The following is a 25,695-nucleotide window of genomic DNA, read 5'->3' as shown; positions in this document are numbered from 1 at the left end:
TTCTGGCGATGAAGAAAGGCTCTGTAAGGAAAGTTCCAGGTAGAAAACCACAGGCACCAGGATCCCTGATACCTCAGCCAATGTCACCTGTCACTTCTGGTGTCACACGTCCACGTTCTGGCCAACAGACCCCTCCAGCTGCTGCCAAAAACATGGAGCAGAGACCCCAACAGTGGGAGATTCCAGCAGAAAATGTTGGAGCTGCTTTTAAATTTCAGAAAGGTATTGTATAGTCAATAATACTGCTATCCAAGCACATACCACAAGCATTAAAAGCCAGTGTGATTAAAGATGTATGATCTGTTGGAAAGAAGCCTGAAAATTTTGATTTGTCTTTTTTTTTTTTTTTTTTTTTTTACACAAATGTGGAAGTGGGAGTAATGAAAGCTGGGGAGAATAATGAGACTTTTAGTCCTTCCTGTAAATGTTTCTGGGGGTATAATTTTCAATGTTTTTGCAGTATTCAGTGTAAAGAAAACAGCAAATATAAAAATCATCAATCCTTTCTGTTTAATTTCAGATGAACGTGGTGTTAGCCCGGGGGTTAGGTACATAACTGAGCCCCTTATAAAGAGTCTGTCAAAACAGCAAAATCTGGCTTGTATAAGCTCACTGAATCTTTCTTGCCCAAAGGATGGGAACAAGAAATTTAAGGTAAGTGTTTGGAAGTTTGGAATTTCTTTGGGTTTTTTTTTGTTTTTTTTTTTTTTTTTAATGACATGTTGCTTTTGATGTAGATGAAGACTAGCCCACTGTAAATTTAAAATCCAGCTTTCCAAAACTGTAGAAGACTGTACCTAAAGTGGGGTTATAGAACACCACAATGAACTGTGATTAATAAAATATTAGAATATTTGGTATTTTTAATTAATAGAAAGCTGCTTTTCTCTTTTGAAAAATCCAAACCCTATGCTAAGGGATTTTCTTTTCTTTAGTACATAGAAAATTTGGAAAAGTGCTACAAACTAGAAGTGCTAAACCTTAGTAACAACCAAATAGAGAAGATTGAGAAGCTGGACAAACTGCTGAAGCTGCGTGAGCTCAACTTGTCCAACAACAGAATCAGGTGAGAGGAGACACCCCAGGCTTTGGGGAGCCCAGGGTCTGTAAAGCTGATTTTCCTTTCCTGCTAAAGTGAGTTCTCTCACAGGAGTGAGCACTTGAGGTGAGTTCCCAGCTGTATTTCAAGACTAAGAGGCTTTGAGGTGTTTGTAAAGAGCCCAAGCTCTGAGGTACTGGGAGCATAAATAATTCTGGAAGTGCTGTCAGTGTACATGGCTGGGGTTTAATTTGTTTTCCTTGGAAACCAAGCCAGAAGTGCAAGTTTCCAGATACCACAACAGACAGTGGTATGAAGAGCAATAACCCAATTAAGTGCATTAAAAATTAATTAAACTTTTACTGTTTATTATTACAGGTAATATAATAAGTTTTTCTTTTAGGAGAGGAAGCTGAATGGGCTTGATCAGGCAGGCCATAAATTCCCTAAATTGCTTTTGAACTCTTTTGAGAGCCTGGTGTCTTATTTAAAGCATTGAAGGGTAATGGTTCATGCAGTAGCAGAACTCTTAATCACTTTTAGTTTTTCTGTCAATAAATTATGATCTTTACTATTATGAAACTGCCTTTGCAGCAGAGAGGCTGCATTTCAGCAGAGACATTTGCAAAGGGAAGTGAGTAAAACCCCAGAGTTCATTTCTACACATTGCATTCACACAACTTCCTCTCTCAACAGGAATTGAAAAGGGCAAAGTAGCTCCTGCTCTGTTTTCACACTTGGGTTATTTACAGCTCATACATACACAAAAACCAGCACAGTCACAGGAGCACATCCTGCTGTACTTTGTTATAATACTCATGGTTTACTTCATGTTCACACATACTCATTAAAAATGCTCAAGTAAACAACCTGGCATGGTTTCCTCAATAGTTTTAATGAAAAAACTAAAAATGTAGCATGCTGTCAGTTTACAGCTCATCCTTCCTTTTTATGGGGGGAAAAAAACTCCCACAATACAACTTTATTTTGATTCATCTTTGTCCCATTATGTTCTGGGAGAGAAAGAGCAAATTTTGCCTATTAAAATGGATTTAGCACACATTAAAACAGTGTCAATATCAAAATGAAGACATGCAAAAGTAATGAGTTTGAGACAATGATAGAAAATTGTGCTGTGATTTTTGGTCTTAATTTAGTAGTTGTAAGTAAGCTGGTGTCATTTTATTTCAATTGTCCATGACTCTAAGTAATGGTTTTGCTGATCTCTTGGTTAATTAATTGTGACAGATTTTGTTTTGTTTATCCATAATGCCTCAGTTTCATTTCAGATTTGCTGTGATTCATGACAAATTCCATTTTTCTTCTCATTTTCAGCAAAATTGAAGGCATAGAACATTTGCAGAACCTGCAGAGGCTGAACCTGGCAGGGAATGAGATTGAGCACATTCCTGTGTGGGTAGGGAGGAAGCTGAGATCCCTGCGCTGCCTGAATCTGAGACAGAACCAAGTGTCCTCAGTGAGTGATTCTGGTCAGAAACAGGCACTGTTCAGTCTGAGCTGGGCATTTACACTCATTGACTTACCCTGGGTAATTGCTGGGTGTCTTTCCACACAGTCTGCTGGGAAATACAGCAGTTGGGAGCCTAATAAAGTTATTTATCAGATAAACTCCTGTCCTGCAGGTGGTGAGGATACAAACCTATATTATGTTGTTTGGGAAAACATAACTTTTTGGGGGGATTGTACATCCACAGGCCTTGGTACCTTGACATTTCCAAGATAAAGCTTGATTGCATTTACACTCTTTGCAGTGGCATTTTTTGTAGAGGAAATAATTTGATTTTAAGAAATTACTTTAGTCATAATACTGTGTATTTTGTTAGGTTTCTAGAGATTATTCTTTAGCATAAAGGTTAAAATAAATATTTTAATACAGACCATTCTACATAATCAGAAATTTACTCCTGGGGGTTTAATTCTTCTCAGAAGGATGTCTAATCATTGTTTTGTTTCTCTTTGTAGCTCCATGATATAGCTAAGCTAAAGCCTCTGCAAGATCTGACCTCTCTGTTCCTTGCTGGAAACCCGGTTGCAAGTCTGCCTCACTACTGCTTGTACACCATATTCCACCTGAGGGCACTGGAAAACCTGGATGGACAGCCAGTGACAAACCATGACAGGCAGGAAGCTCTGCAGAGGTTTAATTTGGGTAATAATCTGTAAAATCTAAAGTGAATGAGACAAAATTTAAGTTGAGAAGGAAAAGATTTTTCTATTGGAATGTTTCTCTGATTTTGTTTTTCAGAAGAGATAGAAAAATTAGAAAAAGAGTTGGAAAACACAAAAAAGGAGATGGAGAGTGTGAAACTTAACCAGACCAAAGTGCTTGAGCAACTTCACCATCAAGATGAGCTCAACAAGTCACTAAAGGAAAAGGCTGTGCAGCAGAGACAGAGCTTTGATGAGCTGCAGAGGGACCTGGGCACCAAAAATGAGCTGGTAAGATAATCCCTGGCACTAAGGAAGTCTTCAGACTGTCAGTGTGAGAGTTCAAGTGACTGAAAATTTAATTTTAAAATTGAGAGACTTCCAACTCATTAGAGAGTGATTATTGACCTTCAATATTCTTTCTGTGTTTTTTTAAGTATATGGAAGCAGCACTCAGTATCACTCCTGTGATTTGTAGTAACTTCTTTGTTTCTAGTAATTATTTATGTATATCTGTTTAAAATTTTGTCTGTTGATGAAAGGTTAAGCTGCTGAATTGCTGATGTTCTGAATATCCTGCACTGCTCAGACTCTGAGGTGCTGCTGCAATAAGGAAGAAAATTGCTCCTTTTACACAAACAAGATGTGCATGCAAATTGTATGTCAGTAATAGCCCTTGAATGTTATTTTGGGTAATGCTCACCAGTTTAATTGTATTTTATTCACATCATCCTAAAGTCTTATGTTGGAGTCTCTTCCACTGGTAGCCATAAAATGCAGGCAAAGTCCTGCATTTGAGGGTGCTGGGTTGTGAATGACCTGATGGGAACTTAATATTTGGATTTTATCCTGTTAGAATTGTCCTCTAAAATTTTATCCTTCAGACTCTCATACCTGGTACTTCTACAGCTGAACACACACACACTAACCAGCAGCCTGCTTCTAAAATGAAGTTTGCAGTATAAGGAGGTTTAGCAGCAAATACTTTGCAGCTGGAACCCACTCTTCTCCTTTGGATGACAAACTTGGCTCACTTGTGTCTCCCTTTAGCTGGTGTCTGGGTTTGTCACAGTCCCCTTCCTGCAGAGCCTTTGTTCCTCACTCAAGGTAGCCCCACTGTGCCCATGGGTTGCATGGTTGGTTTTATTTCTAGGATGTATTTGCACGTTCCCTGAAGTAGCAACATTATTATGAAGTGTCCCAGTGAGATTTTATATTCACTATGGTTTGGAATACAATTTTCTTGCTATTTTTCCCCCTTTTCTCTGAAACAAAGTTAATTTTTTGCATGACATTTATCAGGTTTTGAAATCTTTCTTTAAGCCTTTCCTGTTCTATTTCTTTTCCTCCATTAGTTCTGCTTTCCACTCTCTATTGGAATTGTGCTGCATGTTCTCCTTCAGGTATTCAGTGTGAAAAGTTGATTTAAAAAGAAATCACATGATGGACCTTTACTTAAAAATAACCTCAAAACCAATCTAGCCCATAGTTAAGCTAAAATAAAATACATAGACTTTGTACTCTGACAATTGAGATATTTTGGTTTTTTAACAGATCATTGGTGTTAATAGCCCTCATGCTCACTAGTAGCAGATCCTTCAGATTTTGCTGAAGGATCATACCCAAATTATTGTTTTATCCTAAATTAGGTTTAAAAATAAACTTGTCACTTTGATGTACATAAATTTCAAAGGCCTTTCATGTGATCATTTGTATTCTATTAATTGTGGAGCTTTTGTCTCCTCTTAGTCACCACTGTAAAATTGCCCTTTGTGATATCCTTGATCCTGAGCTGTGCTGTGAGCTTTGTTCCCACGTTAGGGGCTGTGCCCTGCTCTCTGTGGAGCTGCAGTGTGTGTGCCAGTGCTGAGTGAATTCCAGGGAATGATCTCACTGGCTTTGTGCTTCTTTAGCTGAAGCAGAAGACAGTGGAGCTGACCCGGGCTTGCCAGAAGCAGTATGAGCTGGAGCAGGAGCTGGCCTTTTACAAGATCGATGTCAAATTTGAGCCCTTGAATTATTTGCCCCCAGAGGTAATAATTTTAAAATCATGTATCTTTTTATTGCTGTTTCCCTTGATTCTTCACCTTGAAAAATAAAATCCTTATTAGTTTTCTTATAATCAAATAGATACTGCTTTATTAAAGGCCCAACCTCTGTCATACCTGCAAACAAAAATGCCAGAATGAAATCCATGAGAAAAGTAAGATCAGTAGTCATTGACTTCAATTAAGTTATGTCTGAGTAAATTTAAGTGCAACAATGTAATGGACTAAATATAATCTAAGTAAATTTAATATACTAAGGAAAAGTTCCTCCAGACATCTGCAACAAACTGGGAACACCTCAGTTAGGTTTGTTTGGTTTTAATTACATTCTAAAACAGCAATGTTCAAGGCCAAAAATATTAGGTATAATCTCTTTTCTTCTTATTCTTCTAATTTCAAATTGGTTTTCCTTTTTTTGCTTGATAAGGGAATAAATGTATGCTAGAAGTTGGCTGCAGCCATAGTTCTGAGATAAAGACTCTGCTTCTTACATTTCAGGAGGTTGAACTTGATAATGTACCTGGTGAAAGCCCCTACATTGGCAAGGCCAGGTACAAAAGGAACATGGTCATAAGGGAAGGCTACATCTCTGACCCAGCTCAGCAGCTGCAGCTTGGGAAAATGCAACAGGAGGAAGATGACTCCTGCAGGAAACCCCAGCTGGAATCACATCTCCAAAGTTTAGATAAAATACTGCAGGATAAGGAAGAAAAGATTAATTCAGGTAAAACCTTGTTTTTTATTAAATGAAGATGAAAACATGTGTATCAGTGTGGTTTATTCCAGTGGTTACATGCTAGACATCAGAACAGAAGCAGTGTGTCAAAGGCTGGAAGTGCTGTGGTTGTTAAACACTGGACTTGATGCAGTTTTGGTACTAGTTTCTTACTGCTGGTATTTTAAAATAACTCAGGATGAGAGCATTACATGTTACTGAAAATACAGTTCTAGGGAGGTTTCATATTTGATCCGTGAATTTAATTGTGTTGTACTTGTTAAACAAACTTTGGACTTCTTTTCTGAGAAAGCAGAATGTATTAGGTGTGATTATCAAGGTGTTAATGCTGTGCTGATTAATGTGTTCATAGACAGCTGTGTGTCAGTGTTATACACAATATTACAATGTATTTTGTGGATTTTATGTTGGGTTTCTTTTGTCTGCAGCACAAAGAAGATTAGAAGAACTGCAAAGTGAAATTGGAGATGCAGAACAACAAGTGCTGAAAGTAACAGAGGAACTGCAACAACTGGAGGATGCTCTGGCTCAGAAAAAAGTAAGTTTTTCCACAAGGAGAAAGGGAAGGTGTTTGAAGTGGTGTTGATGTAAGAAAATACAACTTTTTCTCCCCATTCTTATAAAGAGGCCACTGTACAGACATAAATCCATGTGTCAAGCATCAGAAAAATCTTCCAAGTTTTAGAGAGCTTGTTCATAAATCAGCTGTTAGAGCTGTATACAGTTAATGGCATCTGTTCCATGTTGCTGCTGATTTATTGCTGACTTCCCCAAACCCTTTGGAAGAACCTGCTGTGTAGGTTGTGTTGTGCAGCTGAAAAGCAATGTGGCTACAGAATTGGCAGCAAGAATTAATTTATCACCATTAAACTCAAACAGTATCTTCCACTTCAACTGTCATCAATTTTTGATTTTTAAACTTGCCTGAAAATCAGTGACCAGGATTGTCTTTATTTAAATGTTAAATATATTCTTAATCATCTGTCTGTTTCCAACCACTCAACCTAATGCTGTCTCCCAGCTCTCCAAGGCCAGCAAGGAAGCAATTGAACAGAAATTGAGTGAAAAGTTACAAATCCTGCAGGAGCTACGCAAGGAAACCTTAGAACTGGAAAAACAAATAGAGAAACAGAAAAGGGAAATAGGGAAAAATCAAAAAGAGCTTGAAGATTTACAGATTTCACTTGGTTCTGTAAATCCTGAGGATCCAAGGCATGTAAGTAAAACCAGAATCTGAAGTTGTTATATACTGTGCAATGGATTAAGGCAGCTTTAGCAGGTGCTCCTTCACTTGTGCTTATTTAATGAGTTGTGTTCTTTTGCAGTTTGTATCAGAGTCATTAACTTATGATTTGAAAGTTAAAAAATCTTTACAGTTAAATAATCCCACCAAACCAACCAGCTTTGGTAAAACACTTGTACAACTCATATTCCCAGCAGGTGCTGTAGAGCACATTCAGAACTAAATGTTCATGCTTTGCACAAACTCACTGGGCAGAGCCTTGCAGACAATTTCTGTGTAACAAATCCTTCCTGCATCTCTTTGTGGAGTCTGGCCTTAAAGGTTTTTAAAGATCTGTGTGTGGCAGTGCTTATCCAGCCTGTTAGGTGGGGACTGGTGGCCTTTCTCTGCTGTCACCTCCAGTCCTGGGGAAGGTCACAGCTCCTGGGGCTGGGGTGCCAAGGGCAGCCCGAGCTTCCACCCAACTTTATGATAGCCATCAGGGATGCAGGACTTTTTCTGAGCTAGACCTGTGTTCAGGTACAGCAAACACTTACAGAAATGAAACTAAAATGAAACAGAATTATCTTTAATAGTGCTTTTTAAAAGCTTATATCTCTAAACGAAAGTTTTTCAAGCCAGCTGGGTGCATTTAAGTGAGAAACGAAAGTATTTTTATTCTTGGCTTCGTTTTCAGCAGAGGCACGCAAACACTTGTTTAAAATGCTCCTTTTGTATTTTAAACTTAATTTCTTCGGCTCTTGGGTGGCAGAAGGGCCGAGCGCGTTCCGGGAAGGCTCCCGGGGGAATGGCCGGGCCCGAGGGCAGGAGCGGAACAGGAGCGGGGCCCGGGGCAGGAGCGGGGCCCGGGGCAGGAGCGGGGCCCGAGGGCAGGAGCGGGGCCCGGGGCAGGAACGGGCCCGGCCCTTCCCGCGGCCGCCCCTCGCTTCGAATCACAACACAGGAAACGCCTGCGAGCCAACGGCTGGGAACGGGAGCGGAGCGGGGCTGGGACCGGGAACGGGAGCGGAGCCCGGGCGGCGGCTCCGGCTCCAGCCCCGGCCCCGCGGAGTCTCCGCTCCGTTCCGGCCGTGCCGAAGCTCCCGGTGCTTTATTCAAATGAATTCCCGCTCAGGGGTGGGGCGTTCTGCAAGTGCTGCCTCAGGAAGAAAAGACAAAGGCAAAGCTGTAAGTGCTCGGGGACCTGTGGCTTTTTGTTTCTTTTTAAAACTGCATTTTTGGTGCCGTTCGGCAGCTGCAGCAAGATGGCTGAGTGGCAGCGGCTCGAGTTTTACTTGGTGAAATTTCGGTTTTGAGAGCTGCAGGGCAGTTTGTGTTTAGCAAGGTGACAAGTTGAACTGTGCTGATATGGATGTTTAAGTTAACTTCCGGTTTAATCCATTTAAAATACAAAAAGCTTCGGTTTTGCCCATTTACTTTTGTTATGGAAGCAACTTTGTAAGTGTTCTTTCTTCTGAGAACTCGTATTTAAATTTTCTACTGTTAGCTTGATTTATTTTTTTGAGTAGTAAGAAAAACATGCAGTTAATCATGACAGTATAATTCTGTATTTTCCCAAGTTTCTGGCATTTGAGTTGTTTCTGAGCAATTGCACACTGGTAAGAAATAACACTTTATTCTGTTGATAACCAAGTTTTTGTAAACAGCTGAAACAATCAGTTAATTCATGTAAATGCATGAAGTCCTTGCCAGAGTCTGTGTGAGCTGTGTGATGTATTGCTCAGAAATATTTTAATAAAATAAGATTTACTTAGGAATATTTACTTAGTAACTGTAAAGTTGACCCGACTTGCTGTTTATTCAGAGTATTTTCATTGAAGTGTTGACCTGACATGTTCTAATGCATCATCTGCTGTGAGGGCAATGCAGGATGACAGGATTAAAGGTTCTGGGAGAAATCATGTTTGTTCTTGACTGAGAGAGAGGAAGTGGTAGAACAAAACGGAAAGGCAGGAAGAAAGATAGTAGCCATGAGTACCAATTTATAAATGCAGGCTTTATTCAGCCTGGGCAGACAATGCTGGTAGTCACAGATTGCTGCTTATCTGGGGTCCTTTGTGGGGCAGGGTTGAGGGAAAATTCCAACAAGTAACAAACCCCAAAGCACCACGGTGTGTGCTGAGCTCGTGGCTTTTCTTGCTGATAGTGGGACACTGCAGAACTGAGACAAAATCCCAATTTGGTGTTTTAAATCTGTGTTGATGCCCTGCTTTACCTTTCTGTTACTTGACAGGCTCACATGAAAGCTCAAAAAGCCAGTAAAGAGCAGCACCTGGATATAATGAACAAACACTGCCAGCAGCTGGAGACTCGCCTGGATGAGATGCTCTCCAGGATTGCCAAGGAAACTGAGGAAATCAAGGATTTGGAGCAGCAGCTCACTGATGGTAAACTTTAATTTTTGTCTCAAGGTATTTCTTGTACTTAGGGCAACATGAAAATTGAATTGAGGATTGGTTTGTTTATCTTTGCTCAAATGAAATACAGAATAGGTACGAAAGTGCTAAAAAACTATTCTTAAATGATGTGAGAGAAACTGTGTGTGCTCACCTCACTTCTGTCTGCTTGGGAAAAGGGGCAGAAATTCACAAAGAGCTGCAATTTCTTTTAACTCTTCCAGTGATCAGGTTAACACAGTCATATTGGGAGTCCTAACCTTAAAACCAATATTTTCTCCTTGAGTTCTAGGTACTTGTTTTTACTTACTCCAATGGCAAACATTTGAAGTGAAGGCAGTTTGGTTTGCTTGGTAAATAAATGTGGCTTTTTAACTACCTCCAACTCATTTTGCATTCCTGCAGGTCAGATAGCAACAAATGAAGCACTGAAAAGGGATTTGGAAAGTATTATCACTGGCCTACAGGAATACCTGCAGAGTGTGAAGCAGCAGGCAAAACAGGCCAATGAGGAGTGTAAGAAGTTGCAGAAGGAAAAAGAATCTTTGCTGGGAAGATTGGCAGGTTTGGAGGAGGATAAAAACAACCTGGAAGTGGTTGCCATGGATGCAGAAAATATGAGAAAAGTAAGGCTTAATACCTCTTTTCCCAAGTTTAGATATCTAAGAATAAACTTGAAAAAATCATCTGGTGATCAGATTAGGACTAGGGAAGCACAATTCCTTGGACAAAATAATTTCTGATTTGGTAACATGATGAGGTGCCCGCACACCTCAAGAATAGAATCTGGCCTTTAAAACCAGTGGTAAGAGACATGCAGTAAAGCTGTGCTTTGTGAGACATGGCTCAAAGTGCAGGTTTCACCTTGCAGACATCCCTGCAAATGGATTTGCAGTGACTGTGGGGATGTCAGTGAACCCTCTGACCCGGGCCAGGGCTGTGTGTCAGCAGCTGGGGTCTGTCCTGTCAGCCAATGACCCAGAGCTGTCTGGCATCCTGGTGAGTGTTGTGTGAGCCTGAGCTCCTGGCACAGCTCTGTTTCACTTCCAGCTCCCCCTTTCTAACCTGGGTGTGGATTTTGGACAGTCAGTGGCACCACTGGCCTGGCCTTGCAGATAGAAGTGCCATCCCCCTTCCAGTTTTAATGCAATTCCTGAGTTAAAGGAAAGGGAGAGAAATACTATTAAATTTTGGCTCTCCCATGTGCATCCTTCTAAAATGGGTGTTAAATTCCAGGAGATTGCAATGCTGGAGAGTTCACTGCAGGAGCAGAGGGAGATAAATGAGTCCCTGCAAGGTGCTCAGGAGAAGGTCAGCACCCACAAGGCTGAGCTGGAAGCTCAATTAAGAGAGAGAGATGCTGAAGCCAAGCACCAAAAAGAAGAGCTTGAAAGACTGAAACAACTTAGCCAGGTAAGAGCAGAGCTTTAGTGCTGCCAGAGGTGTTAGCTACCCCAGCACACCTCCTCTCCAAAGCCAAATCACAAACTGCTGGTGTAGGCAGTTTGCTGGGATTTAGAACTTTGCTTTGAAGCAAGGTGCAGATGGTTTGCTTGGGGTTGTTTTGTTGGATCTTTTTTAGGTGTCATATTGTTGCTGCTTTAAGAAATACATCTGTTGTGTGTTTGGGGGACAGGTTGGGGTTGGGAGTGGGGATATTAATCTGGAGGTTTTGTGGTTTTGCAGATGGAACTGTCAGCCCTGCAGGATGAACTTGAAAAGGAAAGGCAGCTGTTAGAGAATGCTCAGACCAAAGCACAACTGGCAGAAGAAAAGGAACAACAAAATTACAAGCTGCATTTACAGTTCAAGCAATTGCAGGTGAAGTTTTTGGTGTATTAAAAATCCTGGCTTTTATCTCTTGTGGATTTGTTTGCTTAATTTGTGTGGGTTTTTTTTTTTTTTTTTTTTGTCTATTTTTAGGGAGACAATAATTTCCTAAAACAACAGCTTAAAGATCTCCAGAATCAGCTAAACCATGCAGTTGGTAACTTAATTCACCCTGAGGATATCATGGCTTGTATAAATGAACTCAGGAAAAGGCTACAAACAGGAGCAGGAGAGATGAAGTGAGTAAAATAAAAGTGTGGTGTGAGATTTGAGCATGTGGAAGGGGCAGGACAAGAGGAAATGCCCCAGGTTGTGCCAGGGAAGGTTCAGATTGAATATCTGGGAAGTTTTCCTCACTGCAAGTCTTGCCAGGCATTGGAACAGGCTGCCCAGGGCAGTGGTGGAGTCACCAGCACTGCAGGGATTTAAAAAGCATTTAGATGTGGCCCTTGGGGACAGGGGTGAGTGGTGGCCTTGGCAGTCCTGGGGGAGGAGTTGGATTTGATGAACTCAGAGAACTTTTCCAACCTCACCTGAATGAATTACAGAGCATCTCTCAAACTTGCACTGTTTGTCAGTCATGATTTCAGTATCTGGGATCACAACTTAAAATCACTGTTTTCTGTCTTGGAACTTTCCAGGTGTCCAAATTCAGCTGATATTTTAGGGAAAAACCTTGCAAGTCTGCAGAAGGAATTCAATGACATCCTTGCTGATGCACAGAAGGAAAAAGAGAAAGCATGGGCTGGACAGAGACAGTTGCAGGAAGAATTGGTATCCCAGCAGGAGAAACTGGAAGAAATGCTGGAGAAGTACAGACAGGCATGTATCAAACAGCAAAAGCAGGAGTGAGACAATTTCAGCTTAGTCTAAAAAATGTAACCTGCAGCTGAAGGATCAGGTTTCATTCGATGAAGCTTTGCTGTGCTCTGTCCTTTGTGTAACAGTGGAGTCTGATTTGATTTTTCATTAATAGTCTTCCTGATTGTTTGGTGAATTGGAATTTAGTCAATGATCTGTCTCAGAGGCAACAAAGACTTTAATGACCACTAGAAAAATACAGCTCTGAACCTTCTTGAAAGATCATTTTACATATCTCTAATAAAATAACTGAGGCACTCTTAAAATATTACAGTTACAGTGGCACAGTAGTTACTTTTCCTTTTTGTTTTGATGCAAAGTATGCTGGTAACTGCATTTCCCAGAAATTTAATTAAATAATTAAAACAGGGTGGCTTCTGATTGGAAAAAAATGTATGGCCACTTATGCTAACATATTTTACTTACAGGTTAAAGCTGAAAACAGGCAAAATAAGAACAAGGTGCATCAGTTAGAAAATGAAATTCAATGTTTAAATGAAAAAATAAAGAGCATGGAAGAGATCCAGGGCCTGACTGATCAGCAGCTCCAGGAGGCAGATGAAGAAAAAGAGGCTATTCTTGCTCAGCTGGAGGATTTAGAGAACAGGGTAAGGATGGGTGAGGGCAGGTCTGTGCACTGCTTGATTTGAGAAAAGAACTTGTGGATTTCTGCTTTATAAGCCAAAACAACACATGCAGGAGCACAGATGTTAAATATAGCATCTTGCTTTTCCTTAAATTTTACTGCTTGTCCTCACTTTAGACATTTTTCTAAATAATATGAAATGAGGTAGAGGGGAGGATGAAAGTACATTGTAAAAATCTATTTTCCTGCTTTCAGAGAAAAAGAGAAGATGCCAGGGCACACGTGCAAGTGCTGAGTCTGGACAAGGAGCTGAAGGAGCTGCAGAGAGCAGTGATCACCTCAGACAGGCTGGCAGCCACCGAGCTCTCCATTGCTGCAAAGCAGCTCAAGGCTCTGCAGGGAACTGTGCTCAGGATCCACCAGGAGAGAGCTGAGGTCAAGCAGCATGGGCAATTAATTAATTGCTTGTTAATGGCATTGCGGTGGGAGCAGGGCTGGTGTCCTTCAGAGCTTTCTTCTAAAGTGTTCTGAGCTGCACAGGAGCCCTTGCTCTGGGCAGAGTTTGAGGTACAGAGATGAGGGAGAAAATGTGGGTATGGACAGGTTCCTGCTGAGGGGGGGAAAGGGAGGGGGAAGATCATTAATCTCTTATTGACTGAAAGGCAAACAAGAGATAATTCATTGTTCTGTAAGCCAGAAAAACAAAAGAAAGGACTGGAAACTCCTTTTCAAACTGGGAAGCACTTTTGGCTACATAATAACATCTCTGTACCAATGCTGTGAGGTGAAAGGAGAAACAGTATTTTACATGTATCTGGAGTTCAGAACAGTCAGGTTATCAATGGTTAACTTTTCACAATGGCACTTCTCAAGCCTGAGAAACGTTCCTGCAAACTGCAGCTCAGATGCAAATCTCCATTTCAGGAGCTTGAGGAAGCCCAGGAGTTCTGTGCTGAGGCAGCTCGTGCTTCCCAGGCTCTTGCCAAAGCAGAAGCAGAAAGAGAATTGCTACAACAGCTCCTCAAGGAGAAGGAAGAGCAAGTAGGTTGTTTGCTCTGTGTTATATGATACAATCCCAGTGAGTTTCTGGAAATGTCATGTTTAGAGGTTCTTGCCCTGCCCTTTTGCCCTCAGGTTATCCCAAATCAGTGTTCTTCCCTCCCCTGGCACCTGCCCCAGAAAAAACTGAAGACTTCACTGCCTGGAGCAGCTGAGTTTTAAGGAAAACCATCACCTGGTCACTCAAACATCCCTCATTTGAGGGCATGGGAAGAACAGCTTTGTGCCATTGAGTGGGAGCTTTTTGTGATTTAAACTTCTGTTTCAAATAGCTTCTGCAGGAAATGGAGAAAGCTGGTGAGAAAACTATTGCATCAGACACTCAGAAGTTTGAAATTAATAAATTAAGTGAGGCTGTGGAACAGCAAAAAGCAGAGATTGACCGTTTGAAATGGCTGTTGGATAATATTGGGACAGGTAATTTCTCTTTTCTCTCCACTTCTTGGAGACGAGGATACAGAAGATTGTTATTCCCCATTTCTCACTGTTTGAACCTGGAGAATAGTGTTGAGAATATCCTTCTGCACAGGTTTATACAGGATATGTGTCAATGTTCATTACTTTGCACTTTTCACAGCTCTTTAGGAAACACTGATTGTGCTGAGCATTCCATTTAAACTGCTCAGGACATTGGCAGAGCTCTGTGTAAGGAAAATGAGCAGCACTTCCCTGGATCTGAACTTGCATTTCCACAATCTTAAACCACCAAACCCCCTGTGTATGCCTGTGATTATAGATCACATTTAGTTTGTTTCCCTCAGCAATCATTTCTTTTAAATATAGTTCCAGTTGAACTGGATAGCATTGAGGGAAAAGTTGAATGCAGTATCTATTAAACTATTTGCCTTGGATGACTCTAAAACTGTGCTTAATTTCCAGGTAACAAAGATGAAATTGGGACCTTACAGGATGAAATTGCAGCCCTCAGAAATGTGCTCTTGCAGCAGAATGATCACAGCCCCAGTACAGCAGAGCCCCTGAAAAGAGGGGGATGCTGGTACTACCTGACATCATCACAGGTCAGGAATAAAACTCCTGCTGTGGGTTGTTTTCCTTGTGGAAAGCCCTTTGATGGGGGAAAGTGCATTGTAAATTTAGTAGGTTTGGGAGAAATTTAACAATACACATTGGCTGGCATGTAGGAGAAATATTGAAATAAATCACACACAAATGTTCCCTGGTAAAGGCCTTTACTGTGCTGATGGGAGCCCAGGTACATCACATGGGGAGAGAACTGTTCAGGGGGCACTACTGAAAATCCATTTAGGTAAGGGCTAAAAGGAGATGTTACAGACAAACATTTCTTTCAAGAGAATATTTGTCTGAATTTAAAACCAATACTGTTAAAATATATTCAATGCTTTTAAAGCTGCATCATGTTTAGAACTGAGAGACAGCAGGGTATGTGTGGCCTGTTCTGAAAAGTCATTAGAATGTTTACAACAGTTCCTTTATTTGCCATGATTACCATTTCATGATTAACACATGCTGTGTTTTTTTCTTTAGGCTTCAACTCCTGCTTCCCAGAGCACCAAAGACTCTGGAGTGTGTTTGGGGTGCTCTGGCACATCCCCAGCCAGGAGAGGGGATGCTCAGGAGCCCCCCTGTGGGAGGGAGGACTTGCCCAGCCAAGGATGTTGGGTTTACTCACCAGTCAGAAATAGGCTGTACAAAGCAAATTCTGGCAAAGGTGAGTCAGTGTCAGTCTCAGAATGTTTAGGAACAGACTAAAGGTGGGCTTGCTTAGAGTTCACAGAGAGTTGGGTTTTTTTGATGGGCATGAGTGAATATAAATGTTTATTACTGTTGAATAACTTTGTTTAAGCAACATTTTTGTAAATTACATAGAATTTAGAATGTGCATTTGAAGACTATCTCTACTGAAAAAGTTACGGAAAGTAACATGTTTGGTTTTGTCTCTTTTAAAGAAATAAGAGTAAAAGAAGATGGTGAAGGAAATGCAGGATCTCCTGTCCCTGAAGGCTCTCCCTTTGTCGCAGCCCCAGGCACAGTTATTTACACAGCCCTTCCAGATGGGGCCCCTGCACCTCAGGGTGTGGGGGTTTCTGGCCCCCCTCCTGCAGCTCCAGCTGCTCCTGGCTCCACCATCCATGGCCTGGCTCCTCTGGGATCCCAGGTGATTTGTGGCCCTCTGCCTCCAAACTTCACCGTGCCCCTCATTCCCCTGGGAGTGCTCCTCTGCAACGTGCCTGAACACCAGGACCTGGTAAGAACCAGAGCTGCACCAGGACCCTGGGGAGCTGACTGACAGATGGATTCTAGGAAAAGCTCCCTGCTAGGAAGGGTCTGGATCTGGTTCCAGCCTTTGCCAGCTGGAGCTGCTCCTGGGTGTCAGGAGGCCTCAGCTGGAAAATGGATCCTGATTGTGTTGTTCTGTTCCCTGTGTGCAGGAGAGTGAAGTCTCAAGGCTGGAAGACACTGTGTGCTATTTAAAATCTCAGAAATACAAAGATAAATGCTCAGAGGCAGCTGAGCATAAATACAGAAAGGAGGTGGAAAGGTTGCATGGAAATGTTGAAGTTCTGGAGCAGGAGAGAGCAGAGCTGGAAGGGGAAGTGGCAGAGCTGCGCCAGGCGGCTCAGAACCAGAGCACACACAGGTGGGGACAGGCACTGACAGGCAGCCTGTGCAAATACTTCACCCTTTTCCCAGCAAAATCAGCTTTTAAACTCATTCACAAGTGTAGAACTTCAGCAGGCTCCCAGACCTTTGGCAGCTCTGTATTTGAATTCCATGTTGTATTTAATTCCATCCTTTCAGGGACTTTATTGATGGCTACACCGACAGCCTCCTTGCAGAGCTGCAGCTGGAGAGGTCCCTGCAGCAGCAGGAAGATGTTGCAGAGGAGATTGAGTGTGCAGAGAAAACTCTCCTGAAGCGCCGGGCTGAGCTCAGAGAGGCCAACAGGCTCCTCACAGAGGCTCAGGTGGAGCTGGAGAGCACCCGGGGCAAGGTGAGGGAAGGCAAAGCCCTGAGGGCAGAAGGATTTGAGTGTTGTTTTGTTTGTCTGGCAGTTTATTTTCACATGGGCAACCTGGAACTTCTTAAAATGCTTCTATATGAAAGTAAGTTGGGAAATAAACTGTGCTAGAAGAACTTGGTTTAGTCCTTGTTGAGAGGAGGAAGGTTTCCTGCTCTGGACAAGAGAGGAGAAAAGGTTGTTTATGGTAGAAAGAGGGAGAAGGCTGAGCTGGAATATGCAAGCCAGGAGCTCCCCTTTAAACAGCAAATGCAGTATGAGGTGAAATGTATTGTCTCAAACCCAATTTTTGCTCTAGACTAAAGAGACTCTGCAGAAGTACAACCGTGCCAAACACCATTTGTCCTGCACTGAAATGGAGGCAGAGGAGCTGGAGCAGAGGGCTCAGGAAACTGCCACCAAAGTTGTGAAAGCAACTCAGCAGCTCAGGTACCCTGGGGGCTCCTGTGGGGTGAGGACAAGGACTGGCATCTTTCCAGTATCAGGACACTGCTTGTGGAGAGGGAGAGCTGTTAAAATGTCAATATGAAAAGGAATAAATGCTCTTCTAGGTTATTACAGACAGATACGAGGGGTTTGGAGCAGCTCAAGAGGGAACAAGAAGGTGTTTTGAAGGAAATCAACAAAATGGTGGCTGCAAGAGACTCTGAGTTGCAGTCTTTGAACCAGAAGATAGAAATGCTCACTGAAAGGTGAGGACTTTCAATTTACCATGGACTGTATGAAGTTAAACATGTCCTCCTCCAGTGAGTCACTGCCTAAGGCATTCTCACTTCTGCTGACTCCTGCTTTAATCCTCACTCTCAGCCTTCAGAAGCTCCAAGGAGACATCAGACTTGCAGAAGGGAATGAGGGCCAGCATCTCCAGATCATCAGGGAAGCAGAAAACCTTGTTCAGGGCAAGAAAACTGAACTGGAAACTCTGAAAGATCAGGTGAGGCTTGGCCTACTAACCCTGGGCTGTCCATTTTGTTAGAATTAACCTTTGTGTCTCAATTACGATCCCAGGCTCTCTGCACTTTTTCATGTGGGTTTTTTTCATGTTTAGCTACAAAAACAAGAGCTTGCACTGATTCTTGTGTTAAACTTCTCCACTGTAGATTTGTGCTCAGAAGCAAGAGCTCCTGTTCCTGGAGCAGCAGGTGACTGAAAGAACAGAAGAGCTCCATGGCCTCCAGGACTGCATTTCCCAAAGGAAAGGTGACCTCAAGGAAGCTCTTCGGGATGGAGAGACTGAAGCACATGAAAAGCTTCTCCAAATAAGGGCAAGTTTCCCAAATGAGTTTTCAAACCATTGTAGCAAAAGACTTGAAGCACTGCAAACATTCCAGGAGGTTTCCACAAAATCAGTTTTGCTTTTTGTGCCCTCCCCAAACCCACTGAGAAATAGAACATGGAATTTGATGGGTTTGTGTGACTAAAAGCTTGGTCCAGATGCACAAGGAAGAACTCCCCAGTTCTGGTAACTCTTACAGAATTGAGAGCCAAGTTACATTAAATATGAGTCTGTGAATGACTTCCTGTTGCTGGGGAGCAGCTGCTGAGGGAAATCAGTGTGATCAGTGTGTGTAAAACACAACACAGCTGCCCCAGTCTGTGCCCATCCCCATTTGCACAGAGAGGATTCTGTACTTCCCTGCTGAAGTCAAAACCAAGTACCGGGGCTAATGAGATTTTGTGGTTTATTTTCTTTGTGAGGGTTTCTTGTCTGGTTTTGTTTTAAGGTCTATTATTCACTGGAATGACAATGTTGTGGTAAGATTTGGAGATCAAAATCTTTGCAGAATTACTACTCTAAATCATCAACAAACAAGACCTTAACTTAAATATTCTGTATTTTTTGTTTGTTAAACCACAATATTGATGACAGGCTGTTAAATTATTTTATAAATATTTAGAACTTCAGTTTAAAGGAAATATTAATTTTAAATTGCAAAGAATGCTATTCCTTGTAACATTGATACATTCTCACAGGAAATAAAAGTACTTCTGGGGGAGCTTAGTGATGAGAAGAATGAACTGGATGTGCAGATGAATGAGAAAAGAGCACAGCTTCTGGTCCTAAAGAAGGATATTAGGAAGGAGGAGGAAAATCTTCAAGCAATACTTGGGCAAATCAGCAAGCACAAGATGGGTATGTCCTGGGATTTCCTGGGTTTTGTGTGAAGGAACACACAGAGCTCTTTAGTGCTCATCCTAATCCAATAACTGCTCTTTATTTCACCTCCCTAGAACTGAAACATGTGCTGGAAATGCTGGAGCTTGAGAAGAATGAACTGGAAGGTTTGAAACTCCAACATGAGCAGAAGGTCAATGAGCTGGAAAGGACCCAGGTGGCTGTTCTGGAGGTAAGAAATGCTTCTGTGCCTGATGCAGGAACTGGGGCATCTGTGGTTCTCCTAAGCCTTGGGTAACAGAGCCCTGATACTTTTAAATCAATCAGTTTCTAATCTGATTTCAGTTTATCACAGAAAAGTCTTAAATCTGCCTAGGCCCTTTAAAATAATGGGATTTTTTGGTGCATGTGAGAGAGAAGGAGCACTGAAGCTCTTCTGGGGCTGTAGAATGATGGATGCTGGTTTTAGGAACTTCAGAGTCTTTTTATCTGGATCCTGTCACTTCCAAGCAATGAGTGTGGAAGGGAGTTTAACTCAGCTGGGGATCTCTGGCACTAAAAAGATCCCCAAGGACTTGGAACCATTTTATTGTCACCTTCCTCCACTGAATGCACCCAAACCACTCTGGCTGCAGCCAAGGATGTCAGTACTTGTTCTGTTCTGGACCACAGAACTGTGGTGCTCACCATGCCTGTTTCCCCAGGAGAAGCTGAAGCTGGAGAATGCCCAGAGGTTGTTGCAGAGCCAGCAGGGGGAGGTGGATTGGCAGGAGCAGCTCCTCAGGAGGGACAGGGAGGAGAAGGAGCAGCTGGGCTCCCACCTGAGAGCTCTGCAGAGCAGCGTGGAGGCTCTGAGCAGGGAGAAGGAGAGGCTGGAGGAGGACTCCAGGACTTTGGAGAAGAGGTTGTCACAAACCAAAAGGTGGGGGAATTTCTTTTTTTTCTGCAGAGATCAGAAGGGATGGGGAAGTGTGTGAATGTCAGTGTGTTGTAATTTAAAATACAGCTCTAACTCTGAGGTGCCCAGTGATACAGAGCAGGCATTTTCTTATGTTCTGTGGAGCTTTTGCTTTAAGCCTCTCTACAGCAGATTTAAAAAATATTCAGCAATGGAGCTGATGAATCAGCAGCATTTTTATATCCTGGCAATGCCATGAGAAATGTTACAAAAAGTAAAGTGTTGCATCTTGGACCAGGACATTTGTCTTGCTCTGACTGCTCAAGGGTTTTACTGACATTTTTCAAGTCCTCACCAAGGATTTCCAACTAACCAAGAATGTGATTCACATTTTACAGAGACTTAACTGCTGCTGAAGACAGCAGCAGAACTGCACTGTCCAGCATGGAAAAAGTGGAATTGGATGTTAAGAACCTGCAGCAGGAGGTGGAGCTACTGAACAAGCAGAAGAAATCACTGAATGCAGAGATTGCTGCTGTCCAGGAGGATCTTCAAGGTAAAGATCAATTTTTGGGTTTAAGCAGTGATACACTTGAAGAGAAATTCTGTTTAAAGACACGCTTTAGCTGAACAGTTTGATATTAAACATTCAGCATGCTCACATGTCCATAGGCAGAAAATTGAACATGTTGAAAAGATGAACATTTCATAAACTGTGTTTGTCTTATTCACTCTTTGCTCATGAAAAGAGAGAATCTCTGTGTATTGGTATTTCAAACTGCTGATGGAAAATTCTTGTCACCAAATGCTTTTCTAGGGAAAAAGGAGGAACTGGAAACACTGAAAGCAGAACTGAATGACTCGAGGCAGCAGCTGCACCTTGTGGAACAGGTTGGTTTTAGTGAAACCCATCCTTATGGTCCCTCTGGGAGTCTGATGTTGCTCCTGACCTGCTCATGAGGGCACAGCTCAACACCAGAGCCCTGCAGAGCTGGGGGCAGGGATTGCTTTATTGTATTCTTGCTGAGTGTGGAGTGGCTTTATTGCTTCTCAGGGAGAAGATCATTTAAAAACAACCAACCAAGCAGCACCTCCTGGCTCTTTATCTGGTGGCTCCTTCTGATTAACCCTGTGGCTGTTTGAGTGAAGGAGCCCTGAGTGTGCCAGTGGCCAGCTCTGATCTCTCAAACCCAAACCTTTGGGGCTGGTTCCATTCCCAGCTCCTCCTGCCACGTGCTTTTGTTTTCCTTTGCAGGATTTGGAAAAGAGCTCCAGGCAGCAGGAGGAGCTGCTCAGGGAGCAGGCAGCCCTGAAGGAGGAGATCCGAGAGTATTTAAGGAAACGTAAGGAATGCCAGGAGAGGCACAGGAGAAGGCAGAGCCAACTGCAGCAGCTCCAGAAAAAGATTGAGGAGAAGGAAACAGAACTCGCCCAACAGGAAGCGGTAATGAGAGCCCTGAGTGTCCTCACTTCCTCCTGACCTTAAAAATAATTCAAAAAGTTTGAATAGTGAGTTTACAAATAATCACAAAAGCACAGATTGGTTTGGCCAAATTAGCTCGAGTTGGGTGAGGAGTTTCAGCAAAGTGTGACCCAAAAGAAAAACTGAGGGAACTGTTCTGAAAATGAGAGAGGCAAGAAAAATTGACAAACAGTTTTTGTCAGTAGGCACTGTTAGACTGCAGTTCTTTCCAATTTCTGCTGGTTTTGCTTCTCTCATGTCCCTTAGTGATGGTTTTTGTTCTCCCTGAGTTGGTGCTGGTTCAGGCTCAGAGTGTGGGGGTTTCTGGCAGGTTCTTCATCGCCTCAAGCAAAACTCAGAGCGTGAAGGGAAAAAACTGGAAGAATGTGCAGCTAAAGTGAAGGATCAGAAAATCCTGTTGGAAAAGGAGCTAACAGATCAACACAAGAAACTGGAGCAGGCAAAAGCCAAAGTCAGGCTGGCAGAGGAGAACCTTGGGAAGCTGGAAAAGGAGGAGTCCCGGTGTGCAGCTCTTGAAGAAGCCGTCAGAAGAAGCAGTAAGAGTCATTGCACAAATGAACTGCCACCATCTCTGGGGGCTGAGGATAATGGCACAACAAATATTTTTGTTCATCTTGTTTGGGTTCTTGGTGGTTGGAAAATATCTGCTGTGTATGAAGTGGGCCAAGATAAGTTTTGCTAATCAGAATTTTTTTTTTATGTTCTTTACAGAACATCAGCTCTCGGAAAAAGAATTACAGTTGCAACAAAAGGACAGAGAAATACAGTGTCTTCAGAAAGAACTGGAGGTCTCCAAGTCTGAGCTAAAGCAACTTCAAGGTCAGATAGTGTCAGAGAGGAGAGAAGCAGAAAAACAAATCTTGAATCTGAAAGAAACACAGAAAATGCAAAGGATGGAGCTTGAAAGCAAACTGCAAGTGAGTCCTTGCTGAGTGGGGAAAGTTTGGGGGTTTGGGTTATTTTAAACAGCAGAATGATGCAACACCCATTTTTGCCATTGGAGGAACAAAGTAATGCAACAACCTCCTGAGCAGACTTGTGGCAGCCCCCTCTGGCATTCCCAGTGCTGCACAACACCCAGGTTACTCCTGTTTGTGCCTCACAGGAATCAGGGTTCTCTGAGCTCATGTTCTGCAGTGGGTGCTGCAGTAAAAGGCATCTCCCTGCACTTTCCTGGGAGCAGGAGCAGGGAGGTGGCAGCCTGCAGAGTGCCAGGGCCGTGTCTGAGCTCATCCCCCACAGTCAGGGGGCACAGCAGCCACCCCCAGAGCCAGGTACAGCTGGGGGCCACATCCAGGGGGGCTGAGGGCTCATGGCTTGAGCCAAGCTCATTTTGTGTTGGTTTTGAATCTTCCTCCTGTATTCACAATTGAAAATACACCCAGAGTTGTCAGTTATGCAAATCACTAAATGTTAGCAATGTTCAGAGCTACTCAGCAGGCATTTAACAACTTGCCAGTGCCAGCTTGGGCCACCTTTTTCTTCTTTAGAAACTCACTTTAGATTGAAAAGTGATTCACCTTGTCTGACTCCTTCTAGTCCTTCAATAAACCCTTTCTAAATTGTTGTGAACCCCTTTAAAAACAGAGAAGAATGTTGTTGGCAGTTGGGAAGGCCCTGCAAGGTCGGAGTGTGAGGCAGGTTTAGGTTAAGGACTGGTGTTTGTAACCCAGCTGTTTTGTGCTGCAGGTTAAAACCCAAGACCTGGAAGAGAGACAAAGGGAAATGGAGAGTGCAGCAACCTTGCTTAACCTGGAGGTTGAAAATGAGATTAGGACGGGGTTTAAATCTTCACGCTCATCTTCTCCAGACCCCTTGGAAGATTTGGAATCATCAGCTGAAGGAAAGAGGAGCCTGCAGTGTGAGTGTGATAACTCAGAGACTGCTCCCTTCCCTGCTGCTGACAGACAGCTCCTCTCCTTGGAAGAAAAGTTCAACATTTCCAGATTCTTCTTACTGGTAAAATGCTTTGGGCAAGTGGCTGCTCCTGGTGCTGTGTTGGTCCCTCTGGCTGATTGTGCTTTTTCCCCCAAGGATGAGCAGTGGCGGGGAGAGGCACGCCGGGAGAAGCTGCAGCAGCATGAGGACAGGCTCAAGGTACCACTTCTGTGCCCCTCAAATCCCTTGGGCCCCTTCAAAACATGATCTGAACAACCTTGGGGAGTGGGGATCCTCCTCCAGCTCAGGCAAATCCACTCTGTAATGACCAGAGAGAGGAGCCTGGAGTGGGAACAGTAAAAGCCTGGCTGTAGCAAGGTAAGTAATTTTAATTGGCACTTAATTGGATATTGGAGTATCCCAACAAGATTCTCTCATTTATTTCATCCTGTGGTATATGAGCAACATGACAGAGGAGTTCAACATCACCCTGATACCCTTAAGGTCCAGGCTCAGTTAGAACACAGCCATCAAAATGGATAAAATAACTCCCAAACCCACTGCCCCCTGCCTGTGGTGTGAGACTCAACCTTCCAGCCTTTAGGGCTGGCTTTACACAGTGATGCCAATGCGTTTTGTGCCCACGCTGGTGTCCCCAGACCTGTGTGTCCCTCCCGTGTGACCGTGCCGCGTGTTGCAGGCGCAGCTGCGGCGCTGCATGGCCAAGCAGGCCGAGGTGCTGCTGCAGGGGAAGCGGCAGACGGCCGGGAGCCTGCACAGCCTCCAGCGGCAGCTGCAGGTGCTGGATGAGCTGGTCAACAGCACTGCCTCAGACTCCTCCTTCCTGGCCAGCAGCCCCAGCCTGGGATCCCTTCACAGTGTGACAAAGGCTCAGGTAATGTTCTGCTGGGACCGGGATTCTCATCTGGGGGGTTTAATGGTTCTTCTCTCACTGGGAGGTGTAACAGCCACGGGCCGCCTCTCTGAAGGTGTTGATCTCACCCTGCCCCTGCTCTGGCAGTAGCTGATGCCTTTGCAAAGGCTGAGCTTTCCTCACAGTGCTTTGGGGTTGTTTTTACAGGTGCCCAGCAGCCCGGGAAGCGCGGTGGGATCGCCGGCGCTGCGTTCCAGCTCCCAGGGGATCTCTCGGTGAAGGCCAGAGGTGAGCTGTGGCTTCAGGCCAGTTCCAACCTGCCAGAGACACAAGGGCTGCAAGGCTGAGGGGCTGTGGGGCAGCTACGGCTTCACAGCCCACACTGTCCCTTCCTGTGACAGCATTCCTGGGGCTGCTGTCGATTCTGCTTTAGGTTTGTGTTGTGCAGAAGAGTCTGGGTGAGAGCTGCTGGGAGCTCTCCTGGGACACGGAGTTACTGCTGCATAAATTGTTGCCATCCCTGGTCTTTCAGGGACTTTCCTGGTTCTACTGTTCAGCCCCATGGCTGAATCTCGGGGACAGCTGGTTCCACTCCAGCCTGGTACAAAAATGTTCTTTTGTAACGGTTTAAGGTACAAAGGTTACTTGAAAAGTGGCTTCACTCTAAAAGCAAAGCCCAAAGCACATCCACAGCTTGGACAGGGGCCCTCAGGTGCCATCTCTGAAGAATTCTCCTACCTCACTGGGTGAGCCTTGTCTGAAAAGCCTTTGCTACCACTCACAAGCAGCTGCTGCAAGGCCTGTACTGTGAAGGTTTTGTACAATTGACAACAGGTTTTTATATATAAGTTGTTTAAAAAAAAAAAAAAAAACCTTCAATGTGTATTTAAACATGTGCAAACCAACCTCCTATTTAAGTGTCCAGCTAGTGGCCAGTTTCCACTTTAAAGAAACCTTGTTACAAGGTCTCATCTGTTGCCAAATGCACGGAGGTTTAAAATACAATTATTTTGGATACTTCCCTAAAATAAACTTTTATGATTGACACTTTTATCTGGGGGTGGTTGCAGATTCTTTTCCTTGAAGCTGTTCTCCAGGGCACTGATACTGGCACAGGCCTGGATGGTGACAATGCTCAGAGTGCTGGGGCTCCTCCTTGCAGGAACGTTCCAACATTGGCATCTCTGTCCCTGTCCCTCTTCCTGGCTGCTGGGTGAGCACCTCTGCCTCTCCCCAGCTTGGCTGCACCACTTGGCTGAGCCAGGAGGATACAGACTTCTCAACAAAATTACCATCAACTTCCTCCCTACTTAGAGAGGCAAAGCCACTTTGTAAATCCTTCAGGCAGCAGGACAAGGCACAGGCCAGCACAGGCCAGTGGCTGAGCAGGGATTGTCCCAGCCCTCCCCACCCTTTCCCAGGGATGGGCTTTGGCATCAGTCTTGCCCTTTCTCATTCTCTTTAAAGATAACATTTTC

The 25,695-nt window shown here is 43.5% G+C and overlaps 1 protein-coding gene across 1 annotated transcript; it reads left to right on the top strand.

Moving 5' to 3' along the window:
* Positions 1-25,232, top strand: CNTRL (centriolin). The gene is made up of 41 exons (XM_058818127.1): positions 1-222; positions 521-654; positions 936-1,066; positions 2,375-2,516; positions 3,023-3,209; positions 3,306-3,499; positions 5,122-5,241; positions 5,755-5,980; positions 6,421-6,530; positions 7,014-7,208; positions 9,469-9,622; positions 10,037-10,257; positions 10,868-11,044; positions 11,318-11,452; positions 11,555-11,700; positions 12,103-12,283; positions 12,751-12,930; positions 13,164-13,343; positions 13,833-13,949; positions 14,240-14,384; positions 14,847-14,986; positions 15,474-15,657; positions 15,896-16,194; positions 16,379-16,587; positions 16,749-16,941; positions 17,267-17,397; positions 17,520-17,660; positions 17,776-17,902; positions 18,069-18,233; positions 18,943-19,102; positions 19,201-19,316; positions 19,789-20,006; positions 20,381-20,538; positions 20,800-20,873; positions 21,238-21,426; positions 21,776-22,001; positions 22,177-22,382; positions 23,155-23,424; positions 23,500-23,562; positions 24,044-24,238; positions 24,425-25,232. The coding sequence occupies exons 1-41, from the start codon at positions 9-11 to the stop codon at positions 24,494-24,496; spliced, it is 6,825 nt and encodes a 2,274-aa protein (XP_058674110.1). The 5' UTR covers positions 1-8; the 3' UTR covers positions 24,497-25,232.
* Positions 25,233-25,695: the final 463 nt, after the last annotated feature.

This window comes from Ammospiza caudacuta, chromosome 21, assembly GCF_027887145.1.
Source record: "Ammospiza caudacuta isolate bAmmCau1 chromosome 21, bAmmCau1.pri, whole genome shotgun sequence".
NCBI lineage: Eukaryota > Metazoa > Chordata > Aves > Passeriformes > Passerellidae > Ammospiza > Ammospiza caudacuta.
Note: the sequence above shows the minus strand (reverse complement) of the source record. Positions and strands in the feature narration are given on the sequence as shown.

Coding starts and splice junctions, on each gene's coding strand:
- CNTRL (XM_058818127.1), top strand. CDS start 9: ATGAAGAAAGGCTCTGTAAGGAAAGTTCCAGGTAGAAAACCACAGGCA. Junction 14,385..14,846: donor GTTGGATAATATTGGGACAG/GTAATTTCTCTT, acceptor CTTAATTTCCAG/GTAACAAAGATGAAATTGGG. Junction 16,195..16,378: donor TGCCTGAACACCAGGACCTG/GTAAGAACCAGA, acceptor CCCTGTGTGCAG/GAGAGTGAAGTCTCAAGGCT.